Source organism: Aspergillus brasiliensis (genome assembly GCF_001889945.1).
Source record: "Aspergillus brasiliensis CBS 101740 unplaced genomic scaffold ASPBRscaffold_4, whole genome shotgun sequence".
Classification (NCBI taxonomy): Eukaryota; Fungi; Ascomycota; class Eurotiomycetes; order Eurotiales; family Aspergillaceae; genus Aspergillus; species Aspergillus brasiliensis.
Window position 1 is genome coordinate 904,623 of NW_027137445.1, and position 19,521 is coordinate 924,143.

Sequence of the window (19,521 nt, forward strand, 5' to 3'; positions counted from 1 at the left end):
GGTCCATCATTACGGTGTACTGGAAGTACTATAGCCTAGTCTGAATTGGCGTTGCTTTTTCCTTCCTTTTTGGACGCGGTTCTGGAGACGAGCCAACGGTTTAATAATTTCTAATAGAGACAGGAAATATATTCGCGCACGCATATAAGATTGCATGAGGGGCGTCGCGGATCCGGAAACGAAACGAAGCTGAAGCCCAGGTTGAGGTCGATCCGGTAAGCTTAACACGGCGAGTGGATCTATTGGCCATACCACCCCCCCATTTCCTTTGCAATATTGCTGGTCTTTGCCTCTTGCCTGAGTCCTGTTCTTTTAAAAATGCTCCTTCTCGTGCCTTGTTTCTGAGTTTCACTTCTTTCAAGTGTAGATGCTTCTTCTCTGTCTCCTGCGCGACTGCGACCAGAAGCCTGATCGAACTCTTACAGGTCATTCCACTGCAAAGTATACCTTGAATCCTTGAGAGTTATCACATTCAAACCTCGTTGTTCTCTGCTTCCATGGTAAGATTCATGTCTGGCGAGTGTTATGGCAACGCAAGCTGACCGTGCCAGTCTCACACTCCCGTGTCCATGGATGCGCCATTAGACGGGCTGGCTTGTATGCACTTCGCCCTCATCTACATAGACGACAATGGCAAATTACGCTTCGAGGCCTCACAGTCAATCGCGAACAACTGCCAGACGATCCTCTCCCCCAGCGTGACCGAAAACTTTCTGCGTGCGGTGGCACTGTCGGGCAAAGGTGATCCATCCAAAATGCTCGGTAGGGTTCCTTGTCGAGGTCTCGCACGGATGATTTGTTGACACCAACACAACTACAGAAGACATTAGGGGCAGAAGCCCACTCTCCCCAGAATCTCCCAGCGCCAGCGATCTATCAGCTAAACAAATGTACTTGCGCCCTCTCTCAATCTCAACACGACCCGATTACTGATCATCCCCAGGTTCCACTCCACTACAGAACCCCCTCAATCCAAAAGGAAGCGTGTGTCCCATGAATGCCTCGTCCCCATGAGCATCACCTGTCACCAGAAGTCCATGCTTCCCGTGCGCAACACCGGCCTTCTGCGGAGATACTATGAGAAAGCCTTCGATAGCCTGCAGCAGATCAACTGTCGCATCCTTGCCAAAGCATACATCAAGCTCGTGGAGCCCCGGAAGCAGGTTAACTATCCATACAATGGACGCAAGATCATCTCCGGCTCATCGCAGCAATTTGACCCGGAGTTGACGAAGCCAGCCTGGTGGCCGGCGGGTGTCACCCACCGCGAACCAGACCATCTTCTGAAAGCGGGTGTGTAATTCCATCGCTCTGCTCCGTTTATTAGTCGCTCTAACCTTGGATGTAGAACGTATTCGTCTGCTTGTTCACATTCTCTGCGAACTGCGCGAAAGTCACGCTATCTGCGTGGAGAAGCTAAAGGAAGCGGACCAGTCTGTTCGGCGCCAGATCGCCCCCGTCGAACGCATTCCCGTGCTCGACGAGATCTACCACGTACGAGAGGAGGAGGAGCGATACCTAGATGGCCGAACAGGTAAGCCTCATTCAATCACTATTGGTTCTTTCGGACACGTCTCATACTTAGCAACTGCAGATGGCTCCGCCGTGATTTGTGTTTCCCGCGTCCACCTCCCCGAGCTCACCGACTCGCAAACTCTGGGCTCGCCCACCCAGGCCCTCAAAGAAAGCAATCCCGTCTACAGGAAGGAGATTCCTGATCTCGAATCCCACACATCCGTCTTTCCTTCCACCGCCACCACCTCCCCTCTCACATCAAAGCCACCCACGTCCAAGGCGGCAGACCCGTGCAAAGCCCCCATCCCGACAGCATGGGATACCGATGCATCGGCCTCATTCGCGCCGCTAAAGCGTCACCGCGAGGGTGACTATCCTCTCGACCTCTCTGGGGGCGCCATGTTCCACCAAGAGCCGTCGACGGCAGCAGCAGCGGCGGCGGCGGCAACAACTTTGGACGCCAATCCTTATTCGATGAAGTATTACCCACACACCCAGGCACAGCCGTCCTTGCCTGTAATGGGGCTTTCCGGGGCGGACCTTGGGGGGTGCACACATCCATACTACTTTAATTATTAGACTTCTCTTCCCTCTGTCATGGGTTTTCCTTGTTTCCTTTGTTTCTCGGGTGCGGTTGGGGTTTTAGCAGGGCGTGATGACGGTCGTGTCTTCCTCTTTCTTTCCTTATTTCTTTTGTTCTCGTCATTCATGTAATGCGGTTATTGGGAGGAACGGCCTAAAAGAAGGGACATACTCATATACCATAATACTTACTTAATATTTTACCAGTGCGGCGGGAGCACCATTACCCCCAAGATACATGCTTTGTCTTCCATTTTTTTTCGGTTGCGATTTTCCAGGTACATATATAATGAGATTGGAACCAAGGGGAGGAATTGAGAAATCGAAGCGAAAAGTTGGTGTACATAACGATATACAGAAGACTAATCGAAAGAGTCCCCAGGATGGGAGAATCCTGAATCTGAAGAAAGTGCAGTATATACACTGACCATGAGCATCTCAGGAAGGGGGGAAAATATGAGGGAAAGCAGCAACTTTTATACCAACCGGGCATTGCCAACTCGGCCTTTGAAAAAAAGAAGGCACCGACTCAAGCAAACACCAGGTCAAGCCTCAACTCTCTTTTTCTAACTCCAAGATTTTACCTCCCTCCACCCTTAGCAAGATCTTGTAACCAAAGCAAGGGATGATGGACTTGCTTTTCCGTGTGCTTTGGCCTCATCCCGGATCTTGATGGATTTAGCAATCTTGTTTCAAATGACATTCTTGCAAGGCATACTCCCTCAGGTTCCCAGTTTCATAGATTCACGAAACAGGATTGATATCTTGTTCGCGGGGTACGCTGGACCTCTTACTCCGTCTGTTCTCGTTGATACATGACTTGAACTATCTGTACTCTGTAGTGGTTCTCTATTTTACTACAGTATGCATAGTTAGGGTGTCAAAGAGTAAGAGGGAGATGTGTGCACTGGCCCCTTCTCCTTCCATTCTGAGGAAAAGGTAACCGTCTGCCTACTTGCTTTGCTTGCGTGTACGGCATACTATCTATCTATCCGTCCATTCTATGTACATCCGCCCATACACAACTATGCTTGTGTGAGAGGCCGTTACGGTTATTTTACCGAGCTGGCTGTCATGTTTCGGGCTTCTTTCTCGGGTTTCTCGGCATTTGATTCAGCTACTCCAGGTTGGTTTGGTGTCGTCTTGTTCCCCGGAGGGTGGAGCAAATATTCAATTATGCGGGGTTTGTTTCGAAACTTGACTGACTGACTAATTGCCAGAGATTAATTGCGGTAGTGCGGTGGCAGTCTACATATTGAGTACGTGGTTATTATCCCCTTAGTACTACGGATATCCATCTGCGTAGTAGTGCAGTAGGTGTTCTTTTCATCCCCTCTTTCCGACTCTTTTTGGCGGTGACGTTTCAATCAGTGATAAGTGTGTGTATGATTGATGGTTGTAACTAACTGGTATTGGAGTTTGCTGATTCATGTCCTGCATGCATGCAACTCAGTTATCCATGTCCGTGTGTCGTTTGCCTAGTCATTTGTGGATAAATATATTGGGGTGCGGGAGGGATGATCTAGACTTGGCTTTTATTACTGTTGCCTAGTACTGCTGGATACTTCTAGTATGTATGTAGTAGTGCTTGACTAGGATTATTCAAGGGTATACATAGCATACTTCCAAGGAACTTCAGGACGGTATATTAATTAAATCGAAGATATATTGAGGATGTTAGTGCAGGGTGACATTTGGTAGACGTCCGGGATTTGATCCGGAACACTGACAATTTTGCTCTAAGAAGTCTGGGATATAAATAGGTATAAATGAGAGTCTTACATCAAGAAGCATCATTGGTCTAGTGGTAGAATTCATCGTTGCCATCGATGAGGCCCGTGTTCGATTCACGGATGATGCACAGCAACTTCTTTTGTTTTTCGTTTTTAGCTTTTTGGTTCCCGTTGCCGCTCCCGCTTAGCATGTCTAGATATAGTCTTATGGGTCCCAAATGATATATTAGTACGGTAGGGCTGCTCCTACTAATTAATATAAGTTGACTGAGTGACAGGTTCTTCTGGGCAAGAACTACTACTACGATGGTCATAATTCGCTGATCAACTGCAAAATATATATCTGGACAACGGAGCGCTATAATCAACAACCTCAGCTTACTGCTAACTCCAGACTTGGATTACTACGTCATTAGCACTAATCAAGGCAATGTTTGGTCGGACAAATATCATGTCATACGGTGATTACATTCGACAAGTTGCAGCATCATTCGCAGCCAGCATAGAAACATACAATTATCGTCCGCAAATCTTCGAAACGCATCACCCCGGTTAGTCATCATACACCGAACCAATCCAGCCTACTTAAGATGCCACTGCTACCAATTCTCACCCCCTGGCACCTACCCCGCAATTCCCATAAGTCTGTCATCCGAGTAATTCCGACCGAGAACCGATCATATTTGAAAGACCCCGGCTCCCTAAGCTGCCAGAAGAGGCTCCGACTTCACCTGCTCAGCAGGCTGCTCGATCGTCTCCACAACAGGCTCCTGAGCGGCCACGGGTTCCTCCTTAGGTGCCTCCGGGAAGTCAGTCGTCTTGATCTCGGGCTCGGCCTCGGGCTCCTTCTTGATAACGGGGTTGGGTGCCCTAGCCATCTCGGGGGTTGCAGAGCGACGCATGTATCCCTGGGCCTTGGCGCTGTAGTCACCAACGTACTGCCTCACAACACCCGTGGCATGGGCAGTGCGCTCTTCAGCAAGATCCTTCAGCTGGTGAGCCTGGCTGTTGACAACCTCCTGCGCGTGCTCAATGTGGGCATCGATGACCTCACGGTTGTTGATGTAGACCAAGGGTCCCATGTACGCGATGGTGACAGCAATCAGAGACAGTCCCCAGAGGGGAAGGAACTTGATCAACCAGTAGGCGGTGAAAGCGGCAAAGAAAGACTGCACATCAACTTAGCATTGGCCCGAGTCGCCAGTAATTGGGGGTTTCTGAAACGTACTGCAATGGTGTGAACGATGTTCTCGGCGAACAGAACCCGTTGGAATTCGATCAGGACAAAGTCGATGAGCTGCTCAAGGTCCTCCAAGACAGCCTCAATCGTCTCCTTGGGCACAGTGTAGTACTTGCGAGGCCGGAACGAGCTCACGACACTCTGCGACAGGACAAGTCTGCCACCGACCTCGACAATAGCGGTGACTATACAGCCAGTGATCAGCATACGTTGTGAATCCTGTGTGGGACCCGCGTTTAGACCTACACCCCAGAACCACATAGAGGAACTTGAAGAACCAACGAAGGAGAGGAAGGTAACGGGCGGCAAAGATGAATGTGACGACACTCGCGAAGGAGATGGCGGTGGCTCGGGGTTGCTCCCACTATAACAAACAGTTAGACCGAGTTCGCGCCTACTGGCATGCAAGATTACTTACGCTCAAAAGGCTGTACAGCAACGAGTGGTAGTCTGGGACGGTATCAGCAGAGCACGTATGCAAGCTGGGTGGTATCATGACGTACAGGTCAAGGGTTGACCGGTCGCAGTGGTAGATGAAGGACTAGTGTTTCTCAATTCGCGGAATTCTTGACCAGTGCGGGACGCCTCGGACTTGATGTTTTCGGCAATGGGGCCTAGATTGATTCAATGTCAGATCAATTGGACGTTGAAACACCATTTTGTGCGGTAAACACGAGGTAGGTGTATCTGGAGCCAGCTATTTACCTTTTGCGAGAGCGCCTAAGCGAGGGAGTAACGGTCAGTTCGTGTAACCTACACTGGGAGCATGTGCGTGGGAGATTCGGAACTGCGATCAGAGACAAAATCAGCTTCGATGTGTTCTCCATAAACAGCAAAACACGAGAACCGGAGACTGCTCGTACCTTACTGTGGCCATTTGTGTCGGGATAGCTCACGTCAGCCATGGTGGAAAGTCGTGTGTGCGTTTCGGAAGCTCTGGAGGATTTTCGGGTGGGAAAGATAAGGAGGAAAGTGCCGGGACTGAAGAGCGGGTTCAGGGGAAGCTCAAGGTGGATTGAAACTAGATAATACAAGTGAAGACGAAGAGAGCGACCGAGGCAAGAAGAAAGAGAAGCGAAGATTAAAAAGAGTTGGCGGCGAAGGGACGAGAATGGAGGAGGAGAAAGGGAAGAACAGGGCCGGGAGGATAAGGAGAGAAGAGGAGAGGAGAGGGTGATGCAATGATCGTGTGCTGAGTTGCTGCTTGTTTTGCTTTGCTTTGCTTGCTGTGCTTGGATTTTGGCCTTTTTCTCGCGCCTTCCAAGCGGAAAGGGCCCGCATGTGACGATGGACCCGGTGTTTCGGACTATCTTTTTAGTCTGGCCAGCCGTTAAACTACAAATTATCTACCTAGCTAATGAACTAACTACTGGTTATTAATGATCATTGTGTGTGTGTCTCTCTCTCTGTCTCTCTCTTTCAGACGGTGTGGGCGGATGCAAGGGGCCCAGATACACGAGTCTACCTAAAGTAAGTAGGTGTTGGCTCCATGGTTGACCAATACTACTTACGATGAACTCTACCATTCCATACATCACCCACCCATCCAACCCTGGCCATTTGGCTCTCCCACCCCATCTGGGATTCTCTGCATTCCCCGTGCAGACCAGTTGCAAAGTCACAAATGATTCGATGCTTGAGTAACGCCCCGGACTATCCTATCGGGTCGATGGAGCGAGTTTCTGGCCATTTGATAATCTGTCAACCGAGTTGAAAGGGAATATACTAACACTCAGTACGACTTGTGCCGGACAGATGATGTCATGACCCGGTCATAACGAAGAATTCTGAACGATGGATGATGGTTTGCAAACCGATGGAAAAGAACGCCTCTCCTCTGAATCGCGGCACATTGACTGGTTCCTCGGTCACCTCTCGATTGTGAAACCATCCAGTCCGGTATGGTACATATTGGAGGCTGGTCGATAGTCTGATCGGTGCACAGGAACAACTGGCCGCAGTGATCCCCATGTAAGTCCCAAGAGCACAGCAAGGGACCACCGCTGTTACATGAAGAAACACTCCGCCCACGTCAGTTCCTGGTCTAACAATAGCTCTCGAACGAGCGATACCAACATGGTTCAATAGGGCGGGACTAGCGATGCTTACCGAAAGAGGAGTGGAAAATAGATAGATACATCGTAGGAACAAGCCAGAAAAGTTAAAATGGCCAAAGAAACGCCTCAGGGGTATATGGCAGCTACTCTGGCTTGCAACTCCCATGAGCGATAATGTGTCTGGTATACTTCGTACTCGTTGCTTCCTGCCTGCCTGGACGCAATATTGATGCCTCCGATATCAGGCACTAAGTATGATGCACCGTCACGTGCCATGGCGGGACTCACGCGTTTGCCGATGTTTTGATGCTCGACTCCCGACGACAGGCGATCTCAGCTCCCCAGTCGACCTTCAACTCTTATCGCCTTTGCACCACTATTCAATGCCCCCATTCTTGTCTCTCGCTATAATATAGGTCGGGCTTTCTTGCCCTTCGATCATTTACGCCCTTTCTACAGTACCCAGTCAACCCGCTGTGCGACCGCTTTGTTTACATCGCCATGGCCACGGCAGGCGCGAGGGCGCAGAAGCCTGTAGGCTCTGCAGCGTGGATCTCAACCGAAAAGGAAAACTTTATGCAGCTGGTGGATCAGGAAATGGAGGAAATTGAGTACCCAGTGCGCCATGAGATGGATTGGCTAAACGAACATATGGCCGAGGTTTTCTCCGACAACCAATCGTGGGTTGCGCCAGTCTAGATAAAGGCTTAACGCATAGCTGCTGACGCTCACTGTTGCATAGCAATTTCGCCGATGTCTTCAAAACCCCCGGAAAGCTACGAGGTAAAACGCCTCGCACAGTGCGGAAGCGGGATGCGAACGAACCTCGAGTGGTGAGCTATACCAGTCATCTTTCTCATATATCGTCTGCTAACGTACTATTCCCAGCCTCTGAGCGAAATCTTCTCATCCGCACACAATAGTAGCAAGACAGAGAACAAAATTAGTGCTAGTCCGGCAGTTCAGCGCTCACCAACCAAGACCGTCACTACGACTGCAGGCCCAGCCACTGCGACGGAAGCCAAGAAGACCACGGAGACCACATCACAACCTCAGTACCCGGATCTGACCCAGAATCTTAACTCCTTCCCGCAATACGATACAGACTCGGGTTACCATGGCATGCCGGAAGAAGAGAGGGACGAAGAAGAGGAAGATGACGATGTGGTCCTTACACAAGTGCAGCCCGAGTCGCAGTCCTCCACTCAGCCCATGGATCAAGAGCCTAGTGCTGCCGAAGAGACAACCCAAAACCCGCAAGAAGAACGCCGTACTACAGGGGCCTCTTTCCACTCCGCTCGCGAGGATGTTCACCACCGCGAAGAAACCGTCGAGCCTGAGATTACTGAATCGTCGCCCAAGCGGGATGTTAGCACTAGTCCCCAGAAGGAACAGTCACCGATGAAGAATACAGAGAAGGTTGACGATCCAGAAACACAACCCGAGGAGGAACCTGAAGACAAGCCTATGTCAGACGTGGAGGAACCTGCGCCGGAGCACGAAGACATCGTTGAGCGGGAACCTGAACATGCGCCAGAACCAGAGACCGAACCGAAGGCTCATACCCATCAAGAACATGAGTCCGAACCTACACCCAAACGCGAGATTTTGCCCACGGAGAAATCCTCACCAAAGCCAGTTTCTAGTCCGTCCAAGGATGCGAGATCGAGTCCGCCAACGAAAGCAACTTCGCAGGGGCTCGAACCTCATCAGGAAGACAAAGATGACGGAAATGATGACATGGCCCTTGATAGTCTCGATGAAATTGGCTCACCCTCGGAGGGATCTCCAGTACGCCCGCTGATTCGCAAAAGCAGTCTGACTTTCGCATCACTCCCAGCTCGCGAACCGCTGACGAAAAAGAGCCTGGGAGGCTCGAGAATCTCCCGCACGAGCCATCTCGACCTTACCAAGCTTAGTAACGCCGGTGGCTACCTAGGCAGACAGACCGGTGGGCATAGGACGACCCAGCATGCTGCGGAGGACAGCAATGTTCATGACGACAAGATGGATATTGATGATAAGAAAGATGGCATTGATGAAGATGGAAATGCCGATACTAGAGCCAGCAAGCTTCACAATAAGTCGTCCACTCAGCTCCTGCACGAGAAGATCAGCATGCTCGGCAAACTTCAGCCTTCTCGACCTACCAAATCCATTCCTTCAGTCCCTGGGTTGTCGACCGCGCAGGTGACATACCCTGAACTTCCCACTGCCAAAACCGAAGCTAAGCAGGAGACATCCGGTTCAAAGTCACGCGAGACCCCCGCTCCTGACGCTGCTGCGGATGACGACTGGATCAAGCCATTGAATTCGCCCGCCCGGCCAGATATACGTGCTAGCCAGAAAGCTGATAGCATGGGTAAACACTCCAGCGCTCGGATAGCCCGAGCTGCAGAAGAAGACCGCCTTTCCGCCGATAAGGAACGAGACGTTCATCCCCCGGAGGAGCCGAGGACTATCTCAAAGCACGCTTCAAATGCAGCTCGTGGAAAGTCGTCAACGCCATCATACTCATCGCCACAGCGGCCTAACCATCAGAAGAGCGCGTCTGCAAACATCGACAACCACATGTCCACCACCCCAATTGGCTCCCCGGCCGAGCGCTATGATGGACCGATAAGTGCATCCAAATCGCGGCTTCAGTCTATCGTACAATCGGCCAAGGGCCTTTTCATGAATACTGGAGGGGTTACAGCTGCCGCCAGAGTAGAATCTGCGTCTCCGGACCCACCGAGATTAAGACATACAGGACGATTGGACACAGATCGTTATAGGGAAAGCCAGCGGCCGCAGTCGACACAGCCCCCGAGCCCTCCACGCCAGGAAGGCCGCCGAACGCGCAGCTCCACGGAAAGGGAGGAGAAGCGCAGACAAAAAGAGCTGGAAGACCGCCAGAGGGAAGAAGAGCAGGCGGAGAGAGCCCGGCAACTGGAGAAACAGAGAGCCATGAAACTCAAGGCGCCACAGGAGAAGCCGACCGCTGAACATGAAGCTCGTGCGCCAACTACCGAATCAGCTACCGTGTTGCCGACGCAAAAGACGTCGCATCTACAGAAATCATCCAAGGAACCAGAGCTCAGCGTTGAGGCCGGATCCAAACTTGCCGCCCCAAGTTCTGTCTCGCAGCAGCAGTCATCGAAGCAAAATGAACGTCGCCCTCTCAAGCCGGCCCGCGAGGTCCAGAAACCGAAGCCTCAGCCTGTATCAATCCGCGTCGGCAGCGCCCTCTCCCGGCAAATTCCTTTAGCGTCGCAAGTGTCTTCCAACACTCGAGAGTCTAGCGTCCCTGCACCCACTCCAGCCTCGGCTTCGAAGCCGTCAACTTTGAAGAAGAAGGCAAGCAATACCTCCCTACACACCGCCTCTTCGAACAGCAGTTTCAAGAGCTCTATGTCCAGCCAGTCGCAGAGAAAAGCCCAGCTTGCAAGTGAGAGGAAAAGAGAGCAAGAGGAGCGCGAAGCGAGGCGTCGGGAAGAGCAGAGACGTGAGGTGGAGCGGAAGCGTGCAGCGCAGCAGCAAGAGGAAGCTCGTCGCCAGGAGATGCGCAGTCGGGCAGAGGCTGAGCGCCGGGAGCGACTTGCTGCCGAGGATCCCAAGAAGGCTGCCCACATGCAAGCCATTGAAAAGCGCCGCTTGGAGAATCAACGCAGACTAGAGCGACAGGGAAGCCAGCAGCCTGAGACCGCCCAACGCAGTGAGCTCGGGGCAGCTAGACCAGCTTCACGACTGGGCTCGATCCAGCCTTTCAATCGGTCAATTAACCAGCCCCAACCCAACCCCGCTAAACCGCCCAAGAGAGGACTTGATGACGAGGCCAATCACCGACCGACAGCATCGAAGACTGCTACCATGCAGCCGTCGGGCGAAACCAAACGCAGGAGGACGGAGGATGAGCAAAGCCGCATGTCTTCTATGCGTCCAGCCATGGCCCCGCCGATCCGTCAATCCAACATTCGTAAGGTGAGTACTACCCCAGGTCTTGAAATATTGCTTTTGAGCTGCGCTGATCGTGTAACGAGGAAACTACAAAGCCGTCCATTTTTGGTCATACCCAGCCTTCTGTTGCACACCAATCCGGCTCTTCGATCTTCAAGACGGCCCAAGCCCAACGACCCGCGCACCCGCTGGATATGGCCAAATACACCAGTGGGAAGATCCCCTTCGCAGAACCCCCCAGCGTGCAGCCGGCTGCACACCGAACTCCCGCTGCCGCTAGTGCGTCTCAAAAGGCACCGGTCAAGGAGTCACCGAAGTACCCGAATGGTGAAAACATCAACCTTCCCGAAATTGCGACCGACAGTGAGGACGAGGATTCGGATGCGGAGATGCTTCCTGTGCCCAAGTGGGCCCAGCCGAAGGAACTGGAGTCCCTCCTGCGCCAGCAGGAAGGCATGGAGGTGGATTCTATTTTCGGACCTATTGCGCCCTTCTCCCTGGAGGAGACATTCAAGTCGGACAAGAAGATCAAGAAGTTCCGCGAACGTACGAGTAGCGCGAATTGGTCGGGTGCCGATGGGCTGACGCAAGAGGAGATTCGCCGTGACCTTGCTGAGCGGCAGCGTCTGCGCCTCAACGGTGGTTGGTCCTTTAATGGATAGAAGGTGGATTGTAGTTATCATTGTGTTCTCGGAGGGGTTAGGTGTTTGTCTATACTTCCCAAGCGGGGGACCTACATGACTTATTTTGGGATGCTTTCATGTTTACTGAAGACGTTTCTTGCGGGACAAATTTCCGGATGGGTGGCATGACAGGACCGGCGTTAAGCAGATTGCGTGTTTGTTTACATTCTAGCTATATTATCTTGGGACACCACTTAATGCATGTATGCATTTTCTTAGTTCTTATTTCTGTTCACCCTTTGTTTTGCAAAGTACGTCTCTTTGCATTTGCGACCGGAAGGGTCAGCCTATGGTTCAGGAACAGCAGTGGCCCAAAGGCCCAAAAAAAAAAAAAAACGCCTCTTTTGTCCAACTCCAGGCTTCGAACAAGGGCTCGAGTTTCCAAGGAAGGTCGTATCACCCAGTGACGACACGACCCATCGCCATTTCTAGTTTCAGAGGGAGGCATCACCATCCCGGCGGCGAATCCCCGTTCCCGACCACTGCAGGGCCAGATAAGCTCCTGTTCCTCGATACTCGCCGGCCGCTCACAAGCCCGCGGTATCATCGGATGCAACCCGACGACGGGTTTGCGGTTCTAGATCCAGGGATGTGGTACATTGTGTGGTACGCGCTGGATTCTGAGAGGTTGCTGTGGGAAAGAGAGATGGGATGGGGTTGAAATGAAAAGTAAGTCCTGCTGGGGGTGTAACAGCGATTACTTACTGACCACTACTACGGATTGCTAATATGATGCCTTAGGCCCTGAGAATGCACTCGCTTACTTTGCAGTGGATGTAACTTTTTCTTCTGTTTGTAAGAGAGAGAGCCTTGTCGGAGAGATTTGCATGGCCCTTGCGGGTTAATGACAAATAGGAGAAATACTTCTCATCCTGCGTTTGGTGGCATTTATTGCTTTTTTCTTATGGCATTTGGGGGCCGTGGGGAACAGGGAGGGGTTGTACTTTCTTACTACAAGCATAGATACTCCGTAAGATTAGAGGATTTACTATCCCTGTTCTTAACTACTTCCTAGGGAAGATCGGGATCAAATGAGGTACATACAGTAGTTAGGCATATTGACTAGTTAGTTAGTAATTAACTAGTAGTGAGTGACTTGTGCATACGAAGATGAATCGGGAAGGCGCCACGGGACCCGCCCGGAAGTGCCGCAGTCAGTCCCGCTCTGGGAAGGAGCGATAGACTACTCCGTACTAACTACGACTCTCCGTACTATCCTTCTCCATACTTCCTCACTTCCTCCTCCTCCTGCATCTGCCATACCTACCAACTCTTCCTGTTTGTGCTTTCCCTCTAAGCACATTTGTTTTATCGTCTGACTACAACCCTCAAAGGATCTACGGCGGCCTCACAGCCTAAACACACCCTAGCAGCCAATCACTGCCCCGGATGGTCACCCAAAAGTTAAACTTCGCGTTTCACAAACACATGCGATGACTCCCCTCTTCGCCCCCCCACCCAAAAAAAACAAGCCCAGAAACCCCATGATCCTCCAGTTTCTAATTCTGGGGAGGTCGAGAAGCCAAAGGCGCGGTCTACAAGTCAACCTGGCACGTGTGGCAGCCTGATAATTTCCCATTGTCTTGGATATTGAGTTTTGCCTGTCCTTTCCTTACACCAGCCCCCCTGTCGCAGCCCGACCGTCCTCTCAACCACTCAGAGGAGATGTCGCTCCTCCCTCATCAACTCTGGCTGCTGCTTAGTACCGTTCGGCCGGAATCTTTCTCCATTGTTCATAACTGCTGGTTTCGCGCCAATGCGTTCTCCCCCTTCCCCTGGGGCTCGGCTACAGGTCTGAAGGACTGGCTGGGCACAAAAAGAGCGATTTTGGAAGCATCAACAAGTAGAAGGAAATAGAAAGCTGGTGCGCCACCAAATTGTGGGGTCCCGACACAAAAACCCGTGTGGAAGCTCAACCTTACTGGCACCAGCGAGTTGGCCTCTTGTATCGGGCTTACACCTCTCTACCTATCCTAATTGGCGTATACGCCAGACCTGACGCGGTAGTGATCTACAGCGTGAGCTTAAGCGACTATGACATTTAGAAGTACTGCTTCAATGCAGTAAACCCCGCTGAATTTGTGCCAGTGAGGATCCCTCTGTCAGAGTTGTCGTCTAATAGAATGATGCAGAGTAGTGTGACCATGTGCTTTTATCCATCGGCTTGGGAGAGTACCAGGGAATAATGGGCCGATACTACCAGCAGTAAAATCTAGCTCACGCTCGCCTGGTTTTCATCGATTGGTGCGGATGTAAGACAATCGAGGCCAGTCCCCTTTCCTTTCCTGTTCCAAAACTGAAATTCCCAGCTTGGCCTCAGCCCGTCAGCCACAAACTCACCATAATACAAACCATCATCTTGCAAAGGCTTCCAGCCCCCCTGAGATCCGATTGAAATTATTCACTGGCGGAAAAGCAGCTCCTGGTGATACAAGAGCGAGATGCGGCTTCCCGTTGGTCTGAGACCTCTCAAATATCCGCCTCGCCGAGCCAGTCTCTTCTAGCCCTGCTCGTTCGTCATTGGTCATACGAGCAGACTGCCCAGTCCCCCGGTTGCTCGAGCAGCTCATATGTAATTTGGGTCGACTGCTTGATGCTCATGGATGGTACGAGTTCGCCGTCGAACAGAAACAGATGGCAACCGGCCTGCAGAGCCAAGACGTCATCATCAGGACGCCCCGGACGATACAGTACGAGAATGTCATGAAAACCCCCATTTTAAAGTTTTGTGCGTCTTGGCCCCCTTTTCGCCTATGCTACTAGGGCCGTCTTGCCATCTGTTTGCATGAAGGGTTATCGAGGCCTGAATGACCTACGATCTCGGTGCCAATGGTGGCCAGATGCGCAGGATATCCACATGGCCGTAGGAGTCCCTGAAACCTAATCCACCGTCTGATCTGGTGGTATTGGATCATGATCCTGGTTGAGTAACTCTAGATGGACGGTGGGACGAAGGTGGCCTCGATGAGCTAAAGACATACGTGAGCTCCTGTCATACCAGGATAATCGATGCTGTCGATGATGGCAACGAGATCGCTCAGGGCTGGCACTCTACCAGAGATCCGCGAGTGATCTACAGTAGGATCCGGAGCAGTGAGCTTCCTAGCAGGCAATAAAAAGATCCAGGTCTGGATCCAGAACCGTGGCTGATACTGCCTCGTGATGTTTTGTCAAGTATCGCGGAGGTTGTCTCATGGAAACCTTCACCCAAGACATTCGTTCAAGCGCACCGTCTATTCGAGAATCTATTTGGAGACTTAGTTCACCGCTAGCTTGAAACCTCGAGGGCCGACCAATATTTTGTTTCATGCAAACAGAACAAGCCTATCTTTCCACAGAATCAGCCAGTGATTTCATTCCCCGAAAACCATCAGGGGACTCATGCATTGGCGCAAGAGTAGAAGACAAGACAAGTCCCTGTATTTTTCCCGCTTTTCTTATTTTCTTTTTTTCCTGCCCCTGTTGGTTTTGGCTGGCATTCCATCTCCTTTGGGCTAGCCTTATGATGGGCCAGGCAGAGACATCTTCCGACATACAAGCTCGAACAAGTACTGCGTACTGAATCACCCGATTACTGTTTGGCGACTCTCCTCGAAACCTTCGCAGACCTTCTAGAACTTTGTTCCCTGAGTGGGCTTAGCGGATGGTAAGAATAAGTTCTAGAGAAGCAGAGGAATCGGCGATGATGTGCATCTTCATACCTGACTTTCTTCCTCGTTATTTAAGATTTCGATGCGCACCCCTCTCACCTCTACTGAGCCACACATCTAGCCTGCCTTATCAATTACTTGGTTTAGTTATTCGCACCTATGACCTCTATCAACTCTCTTCTGAACCCCGATACCTCGTATCCCAGTCTCGATCCAGCGAGCCCACAGCATGAAATGTCCATACAGCCACCCCGCTCGGAAAGGACGAAGGTCCCCAAGGATCAACCGACCTTTAGAAGGGGCAAGACCCAGGGCGAAGTCCGCTATCCCGTTCATGATGAGCGCGACGAAGATCTCAAGAAGATCCACTTGGAATACAAGCTGTACCCCATGGGCAACATAGCAGACTTTCCGGACCGCATTCCCTACACTAGCACGAAAAGGTCATTCAGGGAGCGGACAGGGCGAGAGCGCTTTGAAGGTAGTTGTGCATATTCCTACTTCAAGCCCTACGCTGACAGGGATAGTTTTCCATTACACGTTTGAGATACCCGGCAAACCCAAGAAGTGGGTGATATCGTGGGATTATAATGTCGGACTTGTTCTTACAACAGCTCTGTTTAAGTGCAATGGCCATCCAAAGGTGTGTCTTCCATACTCTCTGCATAACGGAGCTGACCTCATGATTTCAGACCGCTCCTGCGAAGGTGTTGAAAATGAATCCGGGCCTCAGCGAGATCAGTCACAGCATCACGGGCGGCGCACTTGTCGGACAAGGTAACGCTCATTTCCCACTCGAAGAAACCTCCGCTAACCAGAGCAAAGGGTACTGGATGCCATTTAGAGCTGCCAGAGCGCTAGCAACCACATTTTGCTGGCACATTCGCTTCCTCCTAACGCCCATGTTCGGCCTCGACTTCCCCGCACAGTGCATTGCCCCGAATGACGACCGCTTCGAAAGAATGATCATCGATCCGGAGATAATTCATCAAGCTGCAGCGGATGTGGCTTATTACCGCAGCCTGGAGCCGTCGGTTTGCCCACGTGGAGGTCATCACAGCTTCGAAGAATCCAATCAGGGGTGTCAGAGCGTCTCTCCGCACGATACCTATTGTGTTTCACCAACCAGCAGTTCCCAGACCACATATATGCTGGACAATACCCGTTACAGCGCCGATGGAAGCATTTCACCCCATGCAGTATTCGAGCGTGGGATGCGAGAGGAACATCGGTCAGAGACAAGCTCGCAGTTTACCTTCTATGGCTCCAGCTTGTCGAGCAACCACCTCTCCGATGACGACCACAAGAGAGACAGTCAAGTTGGACCACAAGAAAGTCACTACAGCAGCAATTTACACTCGGCTGATGCTCTTTCCGCTTCTGGAATGACCGATGCCTGCTTCTGGCAGCCAACGGACAACTGTGAACCTGAGGCTCCCTTGGAGAGTTCTAAGGCAGCCATTGCCGCGCATGCGTTAATGGAGTTGCGCAATAGCGGAATTAGATTTGATATGTTGTAGCTAACAGCGAATAGTTTCTAGTACTCACTCGATCTCCCTTTTGTGGAAGTTGTCTATCTCTGTGGTTTCTTACTAAAAAAGTTGCTCTTGGGCTGTTGATAGGATGAACGGACGGTCATGGCGTTATGGGTTTTCAGTGGACAGGTATGTAATGCCGTTGACTCATGTATCTACTTTGCTTAGAATAGAATTGGTTTACTTTCTTCAGATCTTTATGCAATTACGTAGACGCAAATAGAACAGATGTATGAATGTAGTTGTTGTGATTGCCATATCGAAGGGAATGCCAGCTGCTGCATCTAGAGAGTAGCTTCTCACGCAAGTAAGTCATGAATTATTCCATTAGTATCAATCCATTAAATTATGTTAACATTAATTCTATCTATAGCTAATCTATCAAATCTATAGCGTACCGTGTATATCTATATAGTCATAATTATTTCTTCTCAAAGTAGAGAAAGAGTCACCCTCTGCCCCCTATAGTTACTACTCCCTCCCTTTTCTTTACCCGCTTCCGCAAGAATCTAAAGCAGACCTACTAAACAGCATACCGACTCCACCCCCGAATCACCACTCCATACCGATAAAACACATACGGCACGGGGGTCATCACCGCACTAATCGCCCCCAAGATCGTCAACGTCCAATGCACCCCCATATTACTGTAAAACGGGATCCCCACGACCGTCATCCCGCCGGCCGCGCAGTAGCGCGAGACCGTCATGAAGCCCAGCGCAGAGGCCGCGTAGATGTCGTAGGCGTCGATGACGTACATGTATGAGGAGATGAAGACGCAGATGGTGCCGAAGCCGAAGACGGTGGAGGCGATGATAGGGGACCAGATTGAGATAGAACTCTATTATCATGTTAGTAAGTGATGCTTTTTTTTTTTTTAATGTGGGATTGGGGTTGGGGTAAGGCGTACATAATCAGTCCAGCCCATCCAGAATAATCCGATGGGAATGGCGGGCGCACCGAGCATGGCGAACCAGAGACGGTTCTCCGGACGAGCGATGTGCTTGTGTTGCTGCTGCTGCTGTGTGGGTTTCTGGGTGTCATCGTCGTCGTCGTCGGTGGTGGTGTCGTTGTTTGGCTTCTCAGTGGTAGTAGTAGCATTGGCGTTGGGATCGGCAGTGACTATTTCCGAACTCGCCGATCGGGGGGATGCCGCTGCAGATGCAGCAGCGGATGCAGCCGCGTCGGAGAATTCGCGCTTTGTCCAGACGTACACGACGGGGACGAAGAGTCCGGCCATTGCAATGCCGACGTACATGGCTACCCAGACGATGTTGGTCAGGCCCTGGGATAGGCCGTGCACGTCGCTGAAGATGTACGTGTATCCGTCGAAGAAAGTGAAGAGCACGATGTAGATCACGGTCATGTAGAGGGAGATCAGCAGGATGATGGGTTCGTGGATGGTCAGAGCGAATTGTCGCATACAGGCGGTTCCGATGCGGGAGAATAGCGCCGTCTCCTGCAGATCCATTGATGAGCGGTAGCGGTTGTCGCCCGTTTGCTGGCGGAGATGATGCGCCTTCCATTTCAGGAGTAAGGGGCCGTAGGTCTCGGGCTGCAGCAGGAGGATCAGGGCCAGGATGAAGCCCGCCAGGATGAGAATGATCCAGTTGGTCCAGCGCCAGGAGAGGGTGCCTTCGCCCATGTACGAGGCGATGACGGGGCCGAGAACAGGTCCGCCAAAGGAGAGGATGGCGTAGAGGGGGAAGAAGAGGGTTTTCTCGAGCGGGTTCCAAAGGTCGGCGATGGTGCCGCCGGCGCAGGTCAGCGGCGGACAGCCGAAGATGCCAGCCAGGAAGCGGAAAGCGAGCTGCGCGCCAATATTGGGGGCCAGCCCGGAGGCCATGACGAAGATCATGAACAGCGTGAGGGAGCCGGTGTAGACGGCGTTGCGGCCTAGAATTTCGGATAGCGGTCCGGAGACGAGCGAGCCTGCTGCGAAGCCCAGCAGATACATACCCGTCGCGAGCGATGCGACGACGTCGCTGATGTGAAAGGCTGCTGCGTTCTGGGGAAGCACGCCGGATTCGATAGATGAGGCTGCACCGACGGCGAAACCCAGAGCGGACACCATCAAGGTTGCGCCGATGCGGGTAGCATGGCTGTAGTTGCGCGGGTTAATGGGATCATGGTCACTGTCCCAGTCGACGAGCAAGACCGATGAGGATGAGCCGTCATTTTCGACCACGTCCTTCAGCTGCACGCCCGGCAGCAGCAGAGGACTGGAACGGCGGCGTGAATCTGCGTTGGGAGCATCTCTGGGGATCCCCTCCGGCAGGTCATCTTTGGCGAGACCTGGTCGGGCAAACTCCGGGTAATCTTCGAGCTGTTTGCGCACGGCATGGCCAATGCGACGGTACTGAAGATAGGCCTGCATGGAGGGGAGGCGTCAGTCAGTGGGAGATGCACAAGGAGAGAAGAAGGAAAAGGAAAAGGGACGAACGAGAGAACCACCTTGGAGACGAGAAGAACTACGCAAATCCTGGAACCAAACAGTGCTGAATAATGGCAAGGCCAGTCTCGGTCGATAACTAAGGTCCGGAACGACGCAATCGCGTTCAATGGCGGGTCTTTTTCCTCGAAAGGC

General features: G+C 51.8%; 6 protein-coding genes and 1 non-coding gene across 7 annotated transcripts; 4 read left to right on the forward strand and 3 right to left on the reverse strand.

Moving 5' to 3' along the window:
• Positions 1–94: 94 nt before the first annotated feature.
• Positions 95–885, reverse strand: ASPBRDRAFT_41050 (uncharacterized protein). The gene is made up of 2 exons (XM_067624484.1): positions 821–885; positions 95–762 (listed from the first exon to the last, which is right to left on the reverse strand). The coding sequence occupies exon 2, from the start codon at positions 428–430 to the stop codon at positions 101–103; it is 330 nt and encodes a 109-aa protein (XP_067480624.1). The 5' UTR covers positions 431–762; positions 821–885; the 3' UTR covers positions 95–100.
• ASPBRDRAFT_122073 (DUF2841 domain-containing protein) lies at positions 561–2,094 on the forward strand (the record flags this gene model as incomplete). The annotated part of the gene is made up of 5 exons (XM_067617487.1): positions 561–774; positions 824–890; positions 944–1,293; positions 1,349–1,534; positions 1,595–2,094. Coding segments are annotated over 5 exons (1,317 nt in total), but the record flags the coding sequence as incomplete, so codon positions are not given.
• A 1,793-nt stretch (positions 2,095–3,887) lies between these two features.
• On the forward strand, positions 3,888–3,958 carry ASPBRDRAFT_t111. The gene has a single exon. It is a non-coding gene; the product is annotated as a tRNA-Gly (tRNA).
• A 194-nt stretch (positions 3,959–4,152) lies between these two features.
• On the reverse strand, positions 4,153–6,022 carry ASPBRDRAFT_73790 (uncharacterized protein). Its single transcript, XM_067629223.1, has 7 exons — positions 5,939–6,022; positions 5,776–5,790; positions 5,574–5,684; positions 5,489–5,520; positions 5,317–5,434; positions 5,059–5,255; positions 4,153–4,999 (listed from the first exon to the last, which is right to left on the reverse strand). Exons 1-7 carry the CDS (start codon positions 5,973–5,975, stop codon positions 4,532–4,534), a joined length of 978 nt encoding a protein of 325 aa, XP_067480626.1. The 5' UTR covers positions 5,976–6,022; the 3' UTR covers positions 4,153–4,531.
• A 1,606-nt stretch (positions 6,023–7,628) lies between these two features.
• On the forward strand, positions 7,629–11,728 carry ASPBRDRAFT_121560 (uncharacterized protein; the record flags this gene model as incomplete). The annotated part of the gene is made up of 4 exons (XM_067617437.1): positions 7,629–7,807; positions 7,870–7,960; positions 8,016–11,090; positions 11,150–11,728. 4 exons carry the CDS (start codon positions 7,629–7,631, stop codon positions 11,726–11,728), a joined length of 3,924 nt encoding a protein of 1,307 aa, XP_067480627.1.
• Positions 11,729–15,558: 3,830 nt separating this feature from the next.
• ASPBRDRAFT_53592 (putative APSES transcription factor Xbp1) lies at positions 15,559–16,919 on the forward strand (the record flags this gene model as incomplete). Its single annotated transcript, XM_067627094.1, has 4 exons — positions 15,559–15,880; positions 15,927–16,042; positions 16,092–16,176; positions 16,225–16,919. 4 exons carry the CDS (start codon positions 15,559–15,561, stop codon positions 16,917–16,919), a joined length of 1,218 nt encoding a protein of 405 aa, XP_067480628.1.
• Positions 16,920–17,277: 358 nt separating this feature from the next.
• ASPBRDRAFT_73793 (MFS transporter) lies at positions 17,278–19,445 on the reverse strand. Its single transcript, XM_067629224.1, has 2 exons — positions 17,845–19,445; positions 17,278–17,775 (listed from the first exon to the last, which is right to left on the reverse strand). The coding sequence occupies exons 1-2, from the start codon at positions 19,309–19,311 to the stop codon at positions 17,458–17,460; spliced, it is 1,785 nt and encodes a 594-aa protein (XP_067480629.1). The 5' UTR covers positions 19,312–19,445; the 3' UTR covers positions 17,278–17,457.
• Positions 19,446–19,521: the final 76 nt, after the last annotated feature.

What these genes read in the sequence shown, in the direction of transcription:
- ASPBRDRAFT_41050 (XM_067624484.1), bottom strand. Translation starts at nt 430, where the DNA reads ATGACCTGTAAGAGTTCGATCAGGCTTCTGGTCGCAGTCGCGCAGGAG.
- ASPBRDRAFT_73790 (XM_067629223.1), bottom strand. Translation starts at nt 5,975, where the DNA reads ATGGCTGACGTGAGCTATCCCGACACAAATGGCCACA. An exon ending in TGCTGTACAGCCTTTTGAGC is followed by an intron (nt 5,435 to 5,488) that starts GTAAGTAATCTT and finishes TGTTTGTTATAG; the next exon opens with TGGGAGCAACCCCGAGCCAC. An exon ending in ACATCGTTCACACCATTGCA is followed by an intron (nt 5,000 to 5,058) that starts GTACGTTTCAGA and finishes GTTGATGTGCAG; the next exon opens with TCTTTCTTTGCCGCTTTCAC.
- ASPBRDRAFT_73793 (XM_067629224.1), bottom strand. Translation starts at nt 19,311, where the DNA reads ATGCAGGCCTATCTTCAGTACCGTCGCATTGGCCATGCCGTGCGCAAA. An exon ending in GGATGGGCTGGACTGATTAT is followed by an intron (nt 17,776 to 17,844) that starts GTACGCCTTACC and finishes ACATGATAATAG; the next exon opens with AGTTCTATCTCAATCTGGTC.